Below are 17962 nucleotides of genomic sequence, written 5' to 3' on the forward strand. Positions count from 1 at the left end.
AGAGCTAACGACGCTAGCATGTAACGCTACGTTACGTTAGCGAGCTAACGGGAACTTATGGAGGAAGTTACCACCGATGGTTTAAACGCGAGCACTGTTCCTGTGGATATTTGCCACAATAGAAAATATATATATGCGGCAGAAAAGCTCAAATGCGTGGCAGAAACATGGAGATGTGTAGTTAGCCAGCTCGATGCTACATCTGTCAGACAGGCTAGCTCGGTCGCTTTAGCGTAGGCCTCAAGTCACCAAGTTTGTTTGTAGCCCGAGTGCTGCTAATGGTCGTTAGATGATCACGCCCACGTGCATCTGCTCCATCGCGTGCAATTTGGATTTTTGGACATAATCGTCTTCATGTATAATTTCCTTACCTCTCCACTGCTGCAATATTGGACCCAGCGCGTTTAAGATTACATACTAGCACAGCTGCTCCCAGTAACTTCCTCTAACTCGGCCGTCATTCGTCCTGCTGCTGCAAAGCCCCCTGACAGGCAGCGCTGGATGTCACGTGGCTTCTGTTTACAGGTAGCGTAGCAGCTGATGGTGCAGGCACAACGCGGATCCACGCCGCGGGTTTATTCCGTGTGCTTTGTACACACACAGTGCGGAGGGTGTCAGTGTCGAAGAGACTTTGTTGTTTGAGTCAACTTTTCGACCGCATTCAGCAGTCTCACTTAGAGACAATAATGGATTTATTGATTTATTTCCATAGATAGAAAGTGAAATATTTGACAACCTCTTGCCTGGAAAGCTAATGGATTTATTTTTTCTTTTACATTTGAAAAGCAGATTCTAGCCCTTTGTGTCAAATGACTCCAAGGGATATTTTCAAACTGGCCACTTTTGCTATTGAAAGCAAAAAGGCAAGTCAATAGTTCATAATAACACTATAAATAGTGTAATTCCCAATCAAGTAATTTTTTACATACTCTTTTTTTAGATTCATATAGAGATTTAAATATTATATTTCACCTTGACATATCTACCCAATAACTATAGTCCCTAAATTGTATTACGTTCTAATCCAGTATTTAAATGTGAAACAACACCATATGAAACAGCTGCCCCTTGACTTAAATCACAGTGGGAGCAGATGGTCATACCATCTCATTTGAATTCCTAATCAGGTTTGTATACAGTGAGTGTCTCTGTTTGAGCGGCCATTGTTTCAAAGGATTAAGCATGGCCAACAATGCTGCTGGCCGAACGAAGAGGGAGTGCATGAATGAGGCTGTTGTTATGTTGACAACCTCTGAATAGTACATTTATACCAGAGGTGCTTGAAAAACACTACAAACCGACCAACCTTTGATGAATCTACATGTGGTCAAAAAAAAGTCAGAATGCCAACAAATAATTCATAAAATAGGAGCAGGATATTTCTTTTTGCTTTTACAAATCTGAGCTGATTAACATGTTGTGTCAAATGTTTGGGCCTTAATCAAATCAAGTGGAATTGGACAGTTGCAGGTTGACAAACACAAATGAGAAGAAATAAAGTAACACAATGTAAAAGAGAATTTAATCAAATAAATCAGACATCCTACATTAGTGTATGTTCTATATGCCATCCAGAATTTGCGGGGAAAGAAAAACTAGTCCAATGTATGGACTAGCTGCTCAAATCACAGATCTTGAGACGTCTCTACTCTAATATCCACAATATTCTACAGTTTAGTTTTCACTACATGTGCTGTACAGTGACATCACAGATTAGAAAGAAGAAAACGCTACTCATTTATTTTGGCTACCAACAACCATAGGATTTCCAATAGGAGTGATCCAAACCATAATGAATTAGTAAAAAACATAGAAGAAATACCATTTCCTCTATTATGGAATAAATGAGGATTAAAACGGCTAAAATGGTTATTGGGATAACTGCTCTTTTAGTCTTTCATTTGGGTCTAATCCATACCACAGACCATCATGATCCACTGCTGACCAAGCCATCCGCTCTGTGGTAAAGGTGGCTGCCCACTGTCCCGACGGAGAAACTGCAATAGCACCTCCTGCACCACGGACACGGTCCCCCATGTACTGCAGAGACAGCTGAGAAGCATCTGCGAGGGATTTACCTGTGTAGACAACAAATTGTAAATATCACATCTCAGTCCTACAATGTCTAATTTCTTTTCATATGTATTCAGATAATAAGGTCTAGAAAGTTGTCTCTCCCTCATTTAATAATTGCAGCCATTGTTAAAGTCGTCATAGTATCAAATAAAATCCTAAAAAAAAGAAATGTCAGAAATAGATAACATTTGTGTTGTACATTTCTTTTTTTAAAAGTCACACTAGTTGATTCTTATTCACTTCACGGCTTGATGTTTTGATGATTATAAGTGGTGACATCAAATCATATTAAGACCAGATAGTCTGATATATGTGACTTGTCTCAATAGTTTTAAAGTGTGAAACTTCACCTTGTTCAATATGTGAAAGAATGAGTCGGGCCAATGTGACTTTAAGAATAGACTCTCCATGACCGGTACAAGACACTGCTCCAATAAGGTTGTCTGCGTATCCTCCAGCACCTTATTTACAAGGGAGAACATGAGAAAAAAACTTGTTTTACTTCTCAATTTCACACATTGGCTTTCCCAAATAGTAAAAGAGAAAAATGCATAATACAATTAATAATAAAACAAAGTTGAGAGCAAATAAATACATTTGCTCTGAAAGTGCAGCTTGTAAATAACATTTGTGATAAAATCTGACTACATAATGATGATAATGATGACTTCTAATTTCATATAATCTAGTTTTAACTGAAGCCAACTTGTGTAAAAAGTGCTACTTCAGACAGTGCACGTAAATTAAGTCATACCAATGATGGAAGAATCTCCTACTCTGCCAACCATTTTATTTCGTATCCCCCCAGTTGATGTTGCACATGCAACATTGCCAGCAGAGTCCACAGCAACTGCCCCAACAGTGTCATGGGCCCTAGAATGACAAGAAAAGGTGATTGAGGAAGACACATTACCCTTTTAACGTAGCACACATTTCCTCTCACTCCCTAACAGCAAAACAGACCCATTCACCTGGTGTTTATTTACTGAAAACATTATTATTTGCTGTACCACAACACAGATGATGTTTCAGAATTAATGAAGCCAATTTAAGAAGGAAAAAAACATCCTTTCAAAAAACATCTTCTGCTCTGGTATTAACGTCTCGAGATTCATGAGGAAATATATGTCCAGACTAAAAAGAGTCCAAATGAAGTCAAACACGGCAAATACTTACCACTGACAGTTAAAATCCTCCATTACTTCCGTAGCAAAATTCTTGTTTTTCCTCCACGCCTTCCTCTCATTCTCAGTCACCAGTGTGTCACCGGGAACTGTGGCCATGCCAATGCTCTCTGCAAACAGGTTTGCACCTCTGCTCGTCAGCAGGACGTGGGCTGTCTGAAGGTTTTAATGACAGCAGACATGTCAGAAAAAGATCAAACAGAAAAAGGATTTCCATATATATATATCATTGATGGGCAATAATACCACTTCAATGCTTTTGCAAAAAAAAAAGCAGTTGGCCATTGGAAACATTTGTTTAAATTGTCCAAATCACTAATCAAATCAGTGTTGTTGTAATCATCAGTGGTATCTTACGGTTTATTTTAAAGAGAGACAAAATCAAAGTATTTAAGAGAATACCTTTTCCATCACGGCCCGTGCCAGTGACACAGGATTGGCAATGTTATTCACTGAAGACACCGCACCGCTGGCAAGTGTCCTTCCATCCATGATGATGGCATCCAGCTCTACTTCTCCATCTGCATTTAGCACTGCTCCGTGTCCTACAATCACAATCACAATAAGCAATAAGCTCACAACAAAAAAACGATGCTTACGTTCTCAGAACCTGCACAGCTGATCGTGAGTGACCAAGAAAAACTGGAGGGCCTTTATCAATGTTGAGAAACTAATAAATACAATCTAACAGCAGACAGAGAGGGTGTGAGAAAGACAGGCTGGAGATATGATGACCATCCTGCTGTGTTGCCTGCTACACCTGACAGGTCCACAAGGTGCTGACAAAGCAGTACAATAGAGCAGCGTTGCTCATGACAGATCCATCATTGATATTCGGTTTGTATGTACTTGAACAGATTTAGTTGGTGCATTAACATGCATCTAAACATGTCCATTGTTGTTTCTGCATAATTCAAAATCTTCTGAAATGTAGTTTTAATATCGCTTAATTGCATACGAAATGAAGTTACACACGTCTGTGTAAAGCTTGATGGCAGATGTTTGTTTTGTGTTTCCACAAACAGAAAACGATATACACAACCAAGATATGCATCGCTGTGCTAATAGTTGTAGCTATTGTTAATAGTCATGGTAAAGTAGAAGATTGTTATTTTGTACAGAAGTATACTCTCAATTGGGGCAAGTTAATGTTTTTCAAGGTTGCTGGGGTCACCGGGAGGGCCAGACGCCTGGACATAATCCAAAATGTAGATTAGATTTTGTGCAGACTCCATTTGGGATTAAAGACAGATTATGAGGATGAGCTCCACAATCAGTCGGCAACCTCGTCTGCACTGACCATAATCCCTCGGATTCTGAGTCTGGATGAATGTTGGCAACACCACCAGCAGATGGAGACATTCAGTTACATCCAAATTATGCGAGTGGGTATCACCCAAAATCCAGATACCGTTACTGGAGGTATTGCAAAGTACAGCAATGTTTCTCATATTCCCTTTGGTATTCAACTCATGAAATATTCTTTTTTTATTTAAAAAAAGTGGTCAAATTGATAGATTTTGTGACATAACCCATAAATAAAAGTGCTAAAGCAGAATGGGAGACGGTGCACCTGATCACGTCATTTAAAAATGAAAACTCTGACAAAAAGCGAATATTTTTGATGAATTGAGAAATACAGGCCTGCAAAAACACAAGTACAATAAGTCGAAATATAAAATATGGAGCTATATGAGAAATGTATGTTTGCTTATCTGTAGCTTTGGCTCGGATTGTCCCAGAAACAGCAATCAGGGTTTGCTTTAATCGTAAAGGCTTTGCTGAATCAAGCAATATATGATGATAAGATGTCTACAGGACCAGGATGGAGGACCAGCTGCAGCAGAACAACACCATCGGGGTCTGGAAGGGCCTCAAGACGATTTCTGGGTTCAAGGGGCTCAACAAACAGCCTGAGGGGGACCATAAGTGGGTGAATGATCTGAACTCTTTTTTTAACAGATTTGACCAGCCATCCTCCCCTCCCCCCACCCAGACCTCCCTGCTGCGGCCGCTGCAGCCCCCATCTTTTGCACCCCCTGCGGATTATTGCCCCCCCCTCCCCCCTTTCTACAGCACTCGGCCCCCCTTCACATCTCTCATACTCATACTCATACTCATACTCAGCACTCTACGACCGGCAACCCACCCCCACTCCAACACCTCACAGCACCACACCCCCCAGCGTGTCCCGTCACCAGGTGAGGAAGGAACTGAGGAGGATCAAGGTGAGGAAGGCCACGGGTCCAGATGGCATCAGCTCAAGGCTCCTCAAATCCTGCGCAGACCAACTGTGCGGGATAGCGGAGCACATCTTTAACTTGAGCTTGAGGCTGGGGAAAGTACCACAGCTATGGAAGACATCCTGCATGGTACCGGTACCAAAGACCCCGCGGCCCAAGGACCTCAACAGCTATAGGCCGGTGGCGTTGACATCCCACCTGATGAAGACCCTGGAGAGGCTGGTCCTTGTCCATCTCCGCCCCCTGGTGAGCTCATCCCTGGACCCACTTCAGTTCGCCTACCAATCTGGCATCGGGGTGGATGACGCCGTCATCTTCCTGCTGCAGAGATGCCTCTCTCACCTGGAAAAGGCTGGAAGCACTGTGAGAGTCATGTTCTACGACTTCTCCAGTGCCTTCAACACCATTCAGCCTTTGCTCCTGAGGGACAAGCTGAAGCAGACCGGGGTGGAACACCACCTCATTGCATGGATCCTGGACTACCTCACCAATCGTCCACAGTATGTGCGGATACGGGAGTGTGAGTCAGATCGGGTGTACTGCAGCACAGGGGCTCCACAGGGAACCGTTCTGGCTCCATTCCTCTTCTCCATCTACACATCGGACTTCAAACACAACTCTGCCAACTGCCACCTGCAAAAGTTCTCTGACGACTCTGCGATCGTCGGCCTCATCTCGGCCGATGATGACAGGGAGTACAGGGAACTGAACCAGGACTTCTTAGGATGGTGCCAGCGGAACCGCCTCCAGATCAACTCCAGCAAGACCAAGGAGCTGGTGGTGGACTTCCGCCGTGGTAAACGCTCTCCTCCAACACCAGTGAGCATCCAGGGACTGGACATTGAGATTGTGAAGTCTTATAAGTACCTGGGTGTTCACTTGAACAATAAACTGGACTGGTCTGACCACGCTCATGCACTCTACAAGAAGGGACAGAGCAGACTCTTTCTGCTGAGGAGATTGAGGTCCTTTGGGGTGCAGGGAGCACTCCTGAAGACCTTTTTCGACTCGGTGGTGGCATCAGCCATCTTTTATGGAGTGGTCTTCTGGTGCAGCGGCATCACAGCAGCTGACAGGAGGAGACTGGACAAACTGGTGGGGAAGGCCAGCAGCGTGCTGGGGTGTCCTCTGGATACTGTGGAGGTGGTGGAAGACAGGAGGATGATGGCCAAGCTATCGTCCCTGATGGACAACACCTCCCACCCCATGCAGGGTACTCTGGCAGCGCTGCACAGCTCCTTCAGCCACCGGCTGATTCATCCCCGGTGTCTGGGGGAGAGATACCGCAGGTCCTTTCTCCCCGCTGCTGTCAGGCTACACAACAAGCTGAGCTCCCAGTAGGCCACAAACACTTGAACACTTTGGACTTCGCACTGAACAGCACTTTAGCCCAGTTGCCCAGTTGTGCAATACTAATACGTTTAAGTACTTTTTAAATTTTTTTAAATTTTTGTATACACTTTATTCTATTTCTACTCCGTCTGTATATATAATATTCTTCTCGTTTTTTACTCTTTTATCTTAATTCTGTTATTATACTACTTGTTTTTTACTTATTACTGTGAGCAATGCTGCTGTAATCCTGTAATTTCACCACTGAGGGACTAATAAAGGATTATCTTATCTTATCTTATCTTATATGATGAGTCACTGGGCTACTTAAGAAATGTCTGAGGTGTTCCAAGCTAAATGAAAAGGGGCTTAAATGGCTTGTCTGCAGTCAATCTAGAGTAGACACTTAAAATGCATTTCAACCAGGAAGAAATAATGACAAACAAACAAAAAAATAAATAATGCAGCCTACTACAACAGTCCTGCAATAAATCCAATAAACAGGCAACTGCACTGTTCTTCAAATGTAATTAGTAAAAGGTCGAAAAGAATCATTCTGTACAGCATACCTGCATCAAACACCGTGTTATCTTCCAGAGCCCTCACAGCTGCCTCAACAGCATCCAGTGCACTTCCTCCTCGTTGCAGCACTGAAAACCCTTCACACGCTGCAACCTTTACTCCATCAACAGAGGCCTCGGCCAGGTCGTGTGGTATTGCCCACGCCCCACCGTGCACGACCATGACTGCTGACATCTTTAAATTCCTGCAAGAAAAAGACAAAATAAATACCGGAGGAGATATTGGTTTACTGATATCCAAACAACCGTGGCTGCGCTTTTTGAGGTTATCACTCTAATTGCTGGACAACAAGTCATGAGGCAAATGTTTCTGAGCTTCTAAGTGCTAACTTTAGTCCCATCAAGTTTGTATCGTTTATACACAACACTACTTGTGTGCTCAGCCACGGTGAGCTCTAAAATGTAGCTGCTCTGCACAAGCGTAATATGCTGCATACATCTAACACGTGGGGGCTGTGCACTCGATGTCCTGGGTCCCAGGCTGGGTAACGGCCTCCTCCGGCTCAGCGCTCAGGGTGTTTTAAGTCACAATTGAAGACCCAGTCTTTGGTTGAGTCATGTTCTCTACTTTGAACTGTGATTATGCTATTGCAAGAGTCCTAAGAATCTCGAGCTACCTTGTGCTTGGAAGAAGAAGCTCCGAAGCCAGAGATATATAATAATCATTATTTAATCATAACAAACAAGAGTTATCTGTATACATAAAAGATGGCTGTGTTGTAGGGGAGAGCGGGGTAATGTGGGACACCAGGTAATGTGAGACACCCCCTGTATCTAGAAAACAGAACACATTTGTGGTCATGTGACCATTATGTTTTCAAGCCCCTCCCATTCCACCCTTGCCATGAAGGAGAAGTTGGTGCTGGTGCTGTGGTAAGTATGTTTTTTCACAAAAATGTGTTTTTTGCATGTAAAAGTAAATGTTCTTGCTGTGAACTAAATCAACTGTTGTGTCAAAGCAAATTGATTCAGGTAACACTTATATCATACATGTTGATGAACTTCCAACATAAAACCATGTGATTGATGCTAGCTGAAGATTAGCCTGAATTGCTAAGAGATGTGTTTTTTTCTAAAATAGTGGGTGTGGGGTCTCACTTTACCCCACCATGAAGCACAAGTTAAGTTTAGTCTTAAACATATTTTAGTGTAATATTACATTACATATGTTTTATTTTTAATGTCATAAACATTGTAGAAAAGCCATCATGCCATGAAACTACACCAAGAAGACAACCTGGGGCCAACTATTATTGTTAAATCATATATTGTTTTGCAAGGCACTTTGTCACCTTGTTTTAAATTAATTATATTTTCAATGTATTGGCTTTGATATGATTGAGGATGCTCCTTGAAAATATGTATTAACCATGTATTAAGAATGTGTATCACTAGTACTTGCATACCGTGCTGCGAACAGATCGGGTCCAGTCTACATCCAGGACATGGTCAAACCGTACACCCCAGCCCGTTCACTTCGCTCGGCTTCTGCCAATCTGCTTGTAGCTCCTTCACTTCGAGCTAAACACTCAACAAAATCACGACTGTTTGCTGTGCTGGCTCCTCATTGGTGGAACGAGCTCCCCATTGACATCAGGACAGCAGAAAGTCTCTACATCTTCCGTCGCAAACTAAAAACACATCTTTTTCGACTATACCTTGAATAGGTAGCACTTAAATGCCGTAGGAGCACTTAAATGTCCCTTACCAATAGCACTTTGTTGTTTAGCACTTTAGTAGCACTTAAATGGCACTTATGGATAGTACTTTGTAGTTTAACGTTATTGAAGAAATTGTACTTGCTTGATTCTTGTTGTTCTGAGTTTGGACTCATGGTTGAATGCACTTATTGTAAGTCGCTTTGGATAAAAGCGTCAGCTAAATGACATGTAATGTACTGTAGTACGACTGATGACGTCGGCTGGAAGCTAAATCAAATTTCTGGGAGGGCGGGGGTCGGTTTGGGACTCTTGTAATCGACACAAATGAACTCACAAACTACTAAATGTAACACACATAATTCTTATTTTTAAATAACGTAATACTATGTGTATGCATATATCTTGCATATTTGCATTAAGCCAGTGTAACAGTGGAGGGTGCCTTCATTCACCGGATGCAACCCCTCAGCTGTCCCACACACGTTGTAAAGACTTGATCCGACTCTCGGCGAACGTACAGGACCCGTGACTCCCCGCAGGTGTGCTTCTTCTCAAGAGACAGTAGTCCTACGTCCTGTCTGTGCAGCTGGTTGACTCATCAACGGGGATAATTAATGAAGCACGTGGACTGTTCTTACCTTCTCGCTTCTTCCCCGGGGGAGAAACCTTCCAGCTTTCGTCCCGACTTGACGCTGGCACACTAATGGCACCTTGGCAAGTCGAATATAATTCTAGGTGACATTTCCGGTAAAGCCTTTCAAAGTAAAAGGCGCGCGGCACCCGGGGATTCTTTAATGCCCCTAAAGGACCTTTCACTACATGTTCAATGGCGCTGCAACATCGCCGATGTAATGTATATTTGGAGCCGAGTTTCTCCGCCGTCTCTCCGTCAGTCGGAGCCGGAAATGAGCACGATGGCACACATTTTCTGGAACTCTGTTGTGTGGTTACGTGAAACAGTAAGTCATTAAAATTAATTACAATTAACTGACATTTCCTTGTTCACTTGACAGCTGTACAGTTCGTCGTGTTTCTTCACTTTTGTTTATCCATGTGGGACTTTATCGTTTTTTTTGTGGCCGGAAGTATCACATGTTAACGCAAATCACCATTAAAATATATGAGATAGCGTTTTCAACTGTATGTTAATTAACACATGTGCACCAATGTTATTATTTTGCATGTGAAAATACATCATTTATGACAAATTCAAACCTACACGGTCATGTGTAGCCACCGAGAGAAAGGACCCAAACTTTATTCTTCACTGCAATCATAGTTATCTAACCAGGACGGACCAACACTGGGGAATGAGACAAACAGGGGTTAAATACACAGGAGGAATCAATCAGCGACAGGGCGGGCAGACAATCACAGGGACAGGAAGTGCAGGGACTGAGTGTCACTTTTCACAAAATATCTTTTTTCCCCAAATTGCCTGACAACATTCTTAACCTTAAAACTCAAAGTTTCACTGATTTTCAAAACTGAGAACACTTTTAAGGATTTAATGGGATACATTGATAATAAAAATGCTAAATTAAATGTAAAAATGGTCTTACCTGCACAGTTATGGTCCAACTCACAGCCCAGTCCCTTCAGCAGGGTCTCTTTCTCGGTCTGGAGTCGTCGGAAGGCCTTTTTCAGGGTCTCTGATGCTCTCGATAGTAGTGATCTAGTAGTTCTATTCGCCAACAAGTTTAAATTCCAGCAAAAAGTCACAAGCAGTTCAAAACTTCAAGAGTTTCCTTTACAGGGTTTGGGTTCACAGGAGGGTTCAGCTCAGTCTAAAGTGCAAAGGGACGAATCAGAACGTCCGCGGCACCGTAATGCAGTGGTTCTCAAAACTGTGCCCCACCTGTAATGCCAAGGCATTACAGGTGGGGCACAAGGGGAAATGCTGCCTTTTTTACATTTTTTATTTCAAGATCTTTATTGAGAACTTGACATATTACAAAGTAGACAGACATAATACTAAGTCTGGGGTGGCTCGGTGGAATTGAAGCAGCCAGGTGTTCACCTCCCAGCTGTCTCTGATCCTGCATTAATGGCCCAGCTCAACGCAGTCTCCGAACAGGTGTTGGGACACGTCCAGTGTCCAGCTTTTAATTTCTCTAGTAGAGACACTGGAGAGAAGTTTGGCCTGCAGTACGTTGAGTCTGGTTGGCGCCAAGTTCCTCTGGACTGGGACCAGCACAGGACCAAGACTCTGCCCCGGCCCTGAATGCACATCCTCAAAGCAGTGGGCCCACTGCCCAGTCGTCCTCAATGGAACCGTTACTCAAGGTGTTTCTGTTTCCTTCATGCCCTCCTGCATATTCTGCTGTCAAACCAGACGCGAATCCCAGTATGACTTCCGGGCCTCAGACAGATCCAGGTAACCATCAAACAGAAAGACAAAGTAGTGGATGAGACTTCAGCATTAGTTAGTAGAAACTGAATTTCAATCATATTTATTTTTATCAGGAGGGGAATGGATATGTTGCAGTTTTCTTTTCGTACGAGATGTGACAATATGTAATGTGTACATGATTAGACGGTTGAATAAACATACTAGTTAGCCATGAGTCAGTATCTGAAAGTGGAATGCGTGTTTTCACCCATACAGGTGTGTGAAATAAGGCTTTTCCTTTCTGTAGGTGAGAATAACTTATTGCACTCTGTCTTTTGTTTTCATAGAAACCACCTATTGGCCAACTGCCGCTCGCACTGGACCTGTGAAGACAGGAGGGAGAGTTTTTGGGTTGGATCACAAGCAGTGGACGGCCAGCATTAAGGCGGCTAATGACAACCTGCTCAATAAACACCGTGGGATGGAGGACATGCTCAAACTTGTGGACCAGGACTATGCTGCTCTCTTTCACAACTCCTGTACAGACCCACACAACATGCTCCACCCAACAACAAAACATCATATCTCACAATATGCTAAACGTATGTATGTGTATGTAAATGTATATATCTTTTCTCATTTTTATTATATTAATTATTATATTGGTTTTAGATATTTGTGTTGTGTTTGCGTGACCTTGCACTATGTGTTGAATATTTACTGTCCCTGTTGTGGTTAATAAATATATTTAATGGAATAATGTCTACATGTCTCATTAATATGTGACCCATTATAGTGAACAGTAATTACATATTTAATTGAAGTAATTCCAATTAAAATGTTCATAAGTAGGAAAACTGTAGTATAATAGGTTAAATAAGGCCATAAATAAGTCAAGCACTTATATAATCGGTCTGCCACTACAATATAGTGACAATCAGTAAACAACAAAGTGGGATACACTTGATTTATAAATAGCTCTTCGTCCTTGATGTGTGGCTTTGCCCTAACTGAGACTCAAACCTGAGACTCAAACCTGTGTCCAGGAGGATATTTGAGCCAAAGTTGCTGTAGTGGCTTTTCAGCACCTTGGACAGTGTTAATTATGCTGCAATTTCTTTGGCTGTCAGTGAGTTCCAGCTACACGCGACCAGCCTCCGCGGGGTAGTAAACAATCACTATCTTAAAAGGAAGGGTCAGTGTAAGGAATTTCTGTTTTTCCAAACGGTCTTGTGACAACATTCATGCATTCATGCTGTAGCCCACAAGGCATCCACCACAACAATGTGTCCCATCGGATATTGTGCATCCTTCTGTGTGAGAGATGATTTTGTTCTACCAAATATTTTGCCTTCATTTCATTTCACCTTTAATATATGTTACCAATTTATATGGAAATAAAACAGTGAAATTCCTTATTCTGTGAGTGTGTGGTATTTGTGACTTCAAACAAATAACTCATCTGTGTCTGGGGCTTCAGGCAGGAAATGCAATATTTATAGAGCAAACTTGGTCATCACCATTCCCACGCATGATGAGAGCCTGTGTCTTTACTGATACGCATGAATTAAAGTTAGCACACACAAAATTAGGTCAACTGCATGCAAAACCAAAGCCGCACCAACCCTTTAATTGTGCCAAAAGAAACAAGTAAACAGTCATCAGCTTTCCTTCATCTTCACACTGAATAATGAATAATAAAGTCAAGTGCATTGGTGAAATTAATTTTGATAGCACAATTCCTAAATCAAAGGGCTTTACAGATATTTAAACTTTAAAGAATATTTGAGAAAAACATTAAGATATTGAATAAAAGAAACAAGTTTATAAATTTAGAGGCAATCCTGATGTATAAACTGAACAAAAGACCAAATAAAAGAGATAAACACTAAGGCCACACAAAATAGCAGGGGTTTAAGCAGGCTGTCAAATGTGGTCAGACTTAAAGTACACCTTAGATACTCTGGTAATTTGAGATAAGAGTATTAGTTACTCTGCAACTCCAACATTTTAATTAAAATATTTTTTTTTTAAAAACTAAACCCTTGAAAGGCTGATCTGCACTACGTGAAGTAGTGAAATATGTAATGTTGCCCTTTGACCACTAGAGTGCAGTAAAATACATCGAATGCAAGTTGAAATATTGAATCATTTAAGTAATAATACAGAGTCTAAGTTTTAAAAAAAGTGTCAGTCACAATCCTCTTTGTCCAAAGTGACATGCGGCATTCTGATTTAAGTCCTCTTCTCTACAAACTATTTTCTTATCCACATTTAGCACAATGAGTGTGTTTGTTTCCTGATATTATTTCAGTCTGCCTGCTTTAGTCTAAATGCACCACCATACCATAGGATTACGAGATTAAACCTAATTTACCGTCACAGTCATCATTAGTAGCCAGTAGTAAAAGTGACAGGATTGTCATCCTCATCATTTCATTTGATCAAATTAAATCAATGAATGTTCAGCAAGCATGAAGTGTAAAGACAGGACTGGTCGTCATGGGCTCAGTCACGTATTTAAGGCTATCAAGCTGAAGAATAAAATGGTTTCTTATTTCAGAGAGACATTAATTGTTAATCGTAAAAATAAATGATGAGGACATGCAAGTTATGATCAATAGTGGCTCCTAGGCCTGCTTGTCATTTCAGAAATGAGCAGAAAAAGCAATTAACAAGAGCTATAATACCAAATATGACAGAATATCGATATATGTAGATGTATAGTGGAAATAAAGGGTATTCTAGGTATTCTGACTCCTACGTACATTGGATTAGTTTCCCAAACTAACTGTATAGTATCTTCATCCCCTTTGTTTAGTTCCAAGAAACAATATTGGTTAAATGAAAGACATAGTTCAAATAACTTTAAGGAGTAATGACAACAGGCACCCACTGTAGCTACAACTAGATTTAGAATAAAGTTATGTGCACATCCACAGCAAACTTTAAAATAATATACATTTTGTATTAATATGTTCCATCGATATCACTGTGGTAGAACATTGTTAGATTGTACTGTCAAATGCAGTGACTCATTACTGCATATTGACAAGAACATGAAAATGGACTCTTATTCCCTTAACACCAGTGCCTGTAGTCTCCCCACAGTCTTTATGATTCTGATCAGTGCAGCCAGTCATCTCTAAAGGTCAAGTGGAGCTAGAATTGGTCCTTCACCAGCCAATTCTACTCATATTGAATGGTGAGTAAAGTAAAGCAGCCTGTGTGTCTCGCTGAAGATGATTTTAGGATGCAAGTCAATCTCCGAGCTACAAGACAAGAGAGGCGTTTCATACGCGATGCATGCTTACACTGCTGACACACTGACGTTGCTTCATAAAGACCTAATGAAGCATTCACTTGGCATTGAAACTCCTCGTGTAATATAATTCACTTCACACAAGCAGAAATGCTCTTCTTGACTCCTTGAGTCCTTATAGGATATGAGGTTGGCATTTACATTATTCTGACTCTTATATTGAAACCCAACTAACAAACAGTGAGGTGGTCTGCTGAGCATCTTGTCACACATTGCACGGTTTTACTGGACAAATAAAGCAAATATGCAACATTGTAAATACTTTCTTTTGTCTGACCATGCTTTTATTGAGATTTAAACAAAATAACACTGACATGGGATTACAAATGCTACCAGAGTGAGAAGTAAGGGGAGGGATAATCTCAAACGTGTTATACATTTACCAAAGTGAATCACCATAGCAAAAAGAAAACCATTAAAAAACGATGGACATTTTGTACGTTTTTGCAGAGCTTTCCAATTAAGAAGCCAAACAGGAATTTACTCAATAATAATACAGTCAAATTTCTTTCTGGATTGTGGACACATTGGAGAAGATCAGGTCTTTTAACCTGTATAGGTGCAATGTTTTTCTCGAAAGACCTCGAAGACACAAGAACGATAGGATTAAACCATTTGAAAATAAGGTACACAATTACTATTAAGGAAAGGAATAACCTAATGTTGTTTATTATCGTGGTACGTTTTCAGTTCGAGTATCAGTAATGCAAACACAAATTATCATTCTCCACATGTGCAAAACCATCCAGGCAGTGTTTAGCACCATGGACAGCGACACATAAACTATGCCTGTGTTTTAGTCCCTTGGGTTACACTGCTAGCACACAGTACATAGTACACCTGTCACGGTTTGCTGCGGGTACAAGCTATTCTAGTAGGCCACTGTATACTTTTGCTTCGGCTCAATCAAACTCATTTAATAATACATGTCTTTATTGCTATGACATTACTGCTATAGCAACAATCAAAGTTATCATATGAGCTATAATTCAAGCTACACTGATAGCTTTTATATGGCCCTACAGACAATGAGACCAGCACTACTGTGCTGTGACCTTTGATGGTGCAATAGCTATAAGCCTATATTCTGTTCAAACCAATTAGAGCCAAACATTATTTGTAGTGGTGGTGCATATTATTCTCAAATGTAGCCTGTCTTAGAGTGTCTTACTTATTTTTCATAGGGGATTATTTTCATCCCCGCATGCATACAACTTTCAGTAAAACAATCGAATCTCACATTTTGGAGTACGATTTTTTTTTGCATGGGACCAATGTCAGCCCCAACCAAAGTGCACATCTCAACTTTTGTGTTGTTGCATCCACTCCCTCCGAGCACATCGCCCAATTGGTATGCACTCAGCGGGGATCGCCTTTGTTTTGCAGCAGCGCCTGTCCCACAATATGGCCAATAATAATGCTGAGGGGCGGGGAGCAGCGCGAGCCGCAGCCCCAGTGATTGTGAGAGTCTGGCGGGGTGCCGAGGAGAGGCAGCAGGCAGCGGCGGCTCACACCTCTGAATCACAAGTCAACCTCCAGTCGCTCGCACCTCTGAATCACATCTCAAGCTCCAGTCAAGCATATCGGAGACACCGGGACCATTAGTTTTCTTTTTTTCTTTTTTTTCTTTTTGGGGGTTTTTGCTTGTGGCGCTGGTACATTTCTAGACTGAAGCTATACCCAAAAAAAGCAGGAGCAGGAAGGTTTATAGTTGCATCCCGACGCTCAGCACGGTGAAGAGGTCCGTTGTGGGCATAATGCATCCAGAGAAGTACTTACCTGAACTGGCGGCCGAGAAAAACAGCTTGGACCCCTCCTTTGTGCACGCGGTGCGTCTACTTGCAGAAGGTAAGTCCGCTATTCTTCAAGTGTGATCGACTCTGAGCTTTGCACAGTTATTTACTAAAGGCGTTCACCCTGTTCGCTGCAACTGAAAACACAATTGCGTTGCAATTCGGGAAAGTACATTGACCGAATTTGAGCTTATTTCAACACATTGCCCTTGACTTAATGCTTGCTTGATGTGCTGTGTGTTTCATGGAGGCAGCAGCTCTTTGGGTCCAGGGCAGAACTTTTCTGAGGTTTTCTACCATCGGGGGAAGACATGCAGTGAGCACAGAAAGTAAAGTGTGTGTCAAGTCAAAGCGTCGTCACCTCACTGCCCTCCAAGGTCAACCTCTGGCACACAACATTCAGAAAAGGAACTTAAACTGTTCACAGAGCATTTCTACAGGATAAAAAGGGTGAAAGGTCACATTTAACGGCACTATAATGTAATAGTGCTGTAACCTGAGTGTATTATTGCCAGCTCTTGTCTATTTGGTATATACCATCAGAATTGTAACATATTTATCTGATCAAAAAAAGCTGCATTTTTCTCAGAAAGGACTTTTGTTCAGCAAATCTGACATGCGCCTTGAGTTTTCTTGATTCAAAATTAAGCCCACTGACCAAACATTATATTTCCTAGAACTCTACTTTTAATACACAATTTAAGTGAATGCAGTTTAGCATGACACACACCTTCTCTTTATATCACTACTTATGGTAACTGATAACTGTCATCAAGGTCACAGAGAGGACTTAACGCCATTGAGACAAATGTTCTACAGTCTTTATATTTAATGTTACAGTATATCTAACAAGGCAGTATAAACAGCTTTAACCTGCAGCCGTTCTGCATACAGCAGGAATCCTTGGTGTCGTTCACATACTGAGAATGTGTCCCTTTACACAAGAACTCAGTTCAGCTCATTTGGTCTAGTCTACAGACTATAGTGCTCTGACGGTTTGAGTGATGTGCCTTTTTCTTTGGTGAATGGATGAGTGGATGTAGTGTCATAGACCCAAATGGGGTCTCGCTCACGTGGGCTTACAGGACACTCGAAGACGCACAGGAAAGCCCTTGGTCCCATAGTTTGTATTAAAACAAAGATAAAAAATCACCAAATTTAACTTACTGTATAATGCTCTCATATGTTGGCTGTAAACCATCAACAAATTATCAGCTGTGAAACAACCATTTATTGCAATCCATTTGATATATATGTATGTATGCTAACAGTTTCTGACGTGCTTGTTAAAAGCAGTCTAGTGCAACTGTGTGTTGGTTTAATATGCTCTGATTAGACAGGGTGTGCTCTGGTGTTTTCTGGCCCTTGAGCTTTCCTGTTGAAATGTGTTGATGAGACACCTGACAGTCCCACTCTTGTTGCTAACTGTGATGCAGAT

The 17962-nt window shown here is 41.5% G+C and overlaps 3 protein-coding genes across 6 annotated transcripts in view; 1 reads left to right on the forward strand and 2 right to left on the reverse strand.

Annotated features, from left to right (window-relative positions):
* Positions 1-521, reverse strand: part of phf3 (PHD finger protein 3) — a 12184-nt gene extending 11663 nt beyond the window's left edge. For 3 of the 4 annotated variants that reach the window (XM_034551236.1, XM_034551235.1, XM_034551234.1), the window contains exon 1: positions 372-521. The gene's annotated coding sequence lies outside the window, so the exon portion shown is untranslated. The remainder of the gene's footprint in view (positions 1-371) is intronic. The other variant, XM_034551237.1, reaches the window with a different exon arrangement.
* Positions 522-1502: 981 nt separating this feature from the next.
* si:dkey-103j14.5 (isoaspartyl peptidase/L-asparaginase) lies at positions 1503-9776 on the reverse strand. The gene is made up of 7 exons (XM_034551249.1): positions 9716-9776; positions 7405-7601; positions 3663-3805; positions 3253-3416; positions 2831-2949; positions 2427-2537; positions 1503-2078 (listed from the first exon to the last, which is right to left on the reverse strand). The coding sequence occupies exons 2-7, from the start codon at positions 7589-7591 to the stop codon at positions 1870-1872; spliced, it is 933 nt and encodes a 310-aa protein (XP_034407140.1). The 5' UTR covers positions 7592-7601; positions 9716-9776; the 3' UTR covers positions 1503-1869.
* Positions 9777-16488: 6712 nt separating this feature from the next.
* khdrbs2 (KH domain containing, RNA binding, signal transduction associated 2) overlaps positions 16489-17962 on the forward strand; it is a 47744-nt gene continuing 46270 nt past the window's right edge. Inside the window, exon 1 of the mRNA XM_034551248.1 lies at positions 16489-16579. Coding sequence (XP_034407139.1) covers positions 16489-16579 — 91 coding nt within the window. The remainder of the gene's footprint in view (positions 16580-17962) is intronic.

The sequence above is a fragment of the Cyclopterus lumpus genome, chromosome 15 (assembly GCF_009769545.1).
Source record: "Cyclopterus lumpus isolate fCycLum1 chromosome 15, fCycLum1.pri, whole genome shotgun sequence".
Lineage (NCBI taxonomy): Eukaryota > Metazoa > Chordata > Actinopteri > Perciformes > Cyclopteridae > Cyclopterus > Cyclopterus lumpus.

Bases quoted from the DNA above. Each gene is read 5' to 3' on its own strand.
- si:dkey-103j14.5 (XM_034551249.1), bottom strand. From the start codon at position 7,591: ATGTCAGCAGTCATGGTCGTGCACGGTGGGGCGTGGGCAATACCACAC. The intron at 3,417-3,662 runs GTATTCTCTTAA...TAAAACCTTCAG, and splicing joins CACGGGCCGTGATGGAAAAG to ACAGCCCACGTCCTGCTGAC. The intron at 2,950-3,252 runs GTAAGTATTTGC...TTGTCATTCTAG, and splicing joins GAGGATTTTAACTGTCAGTG to GGCCCATGACACTGTTGGGG.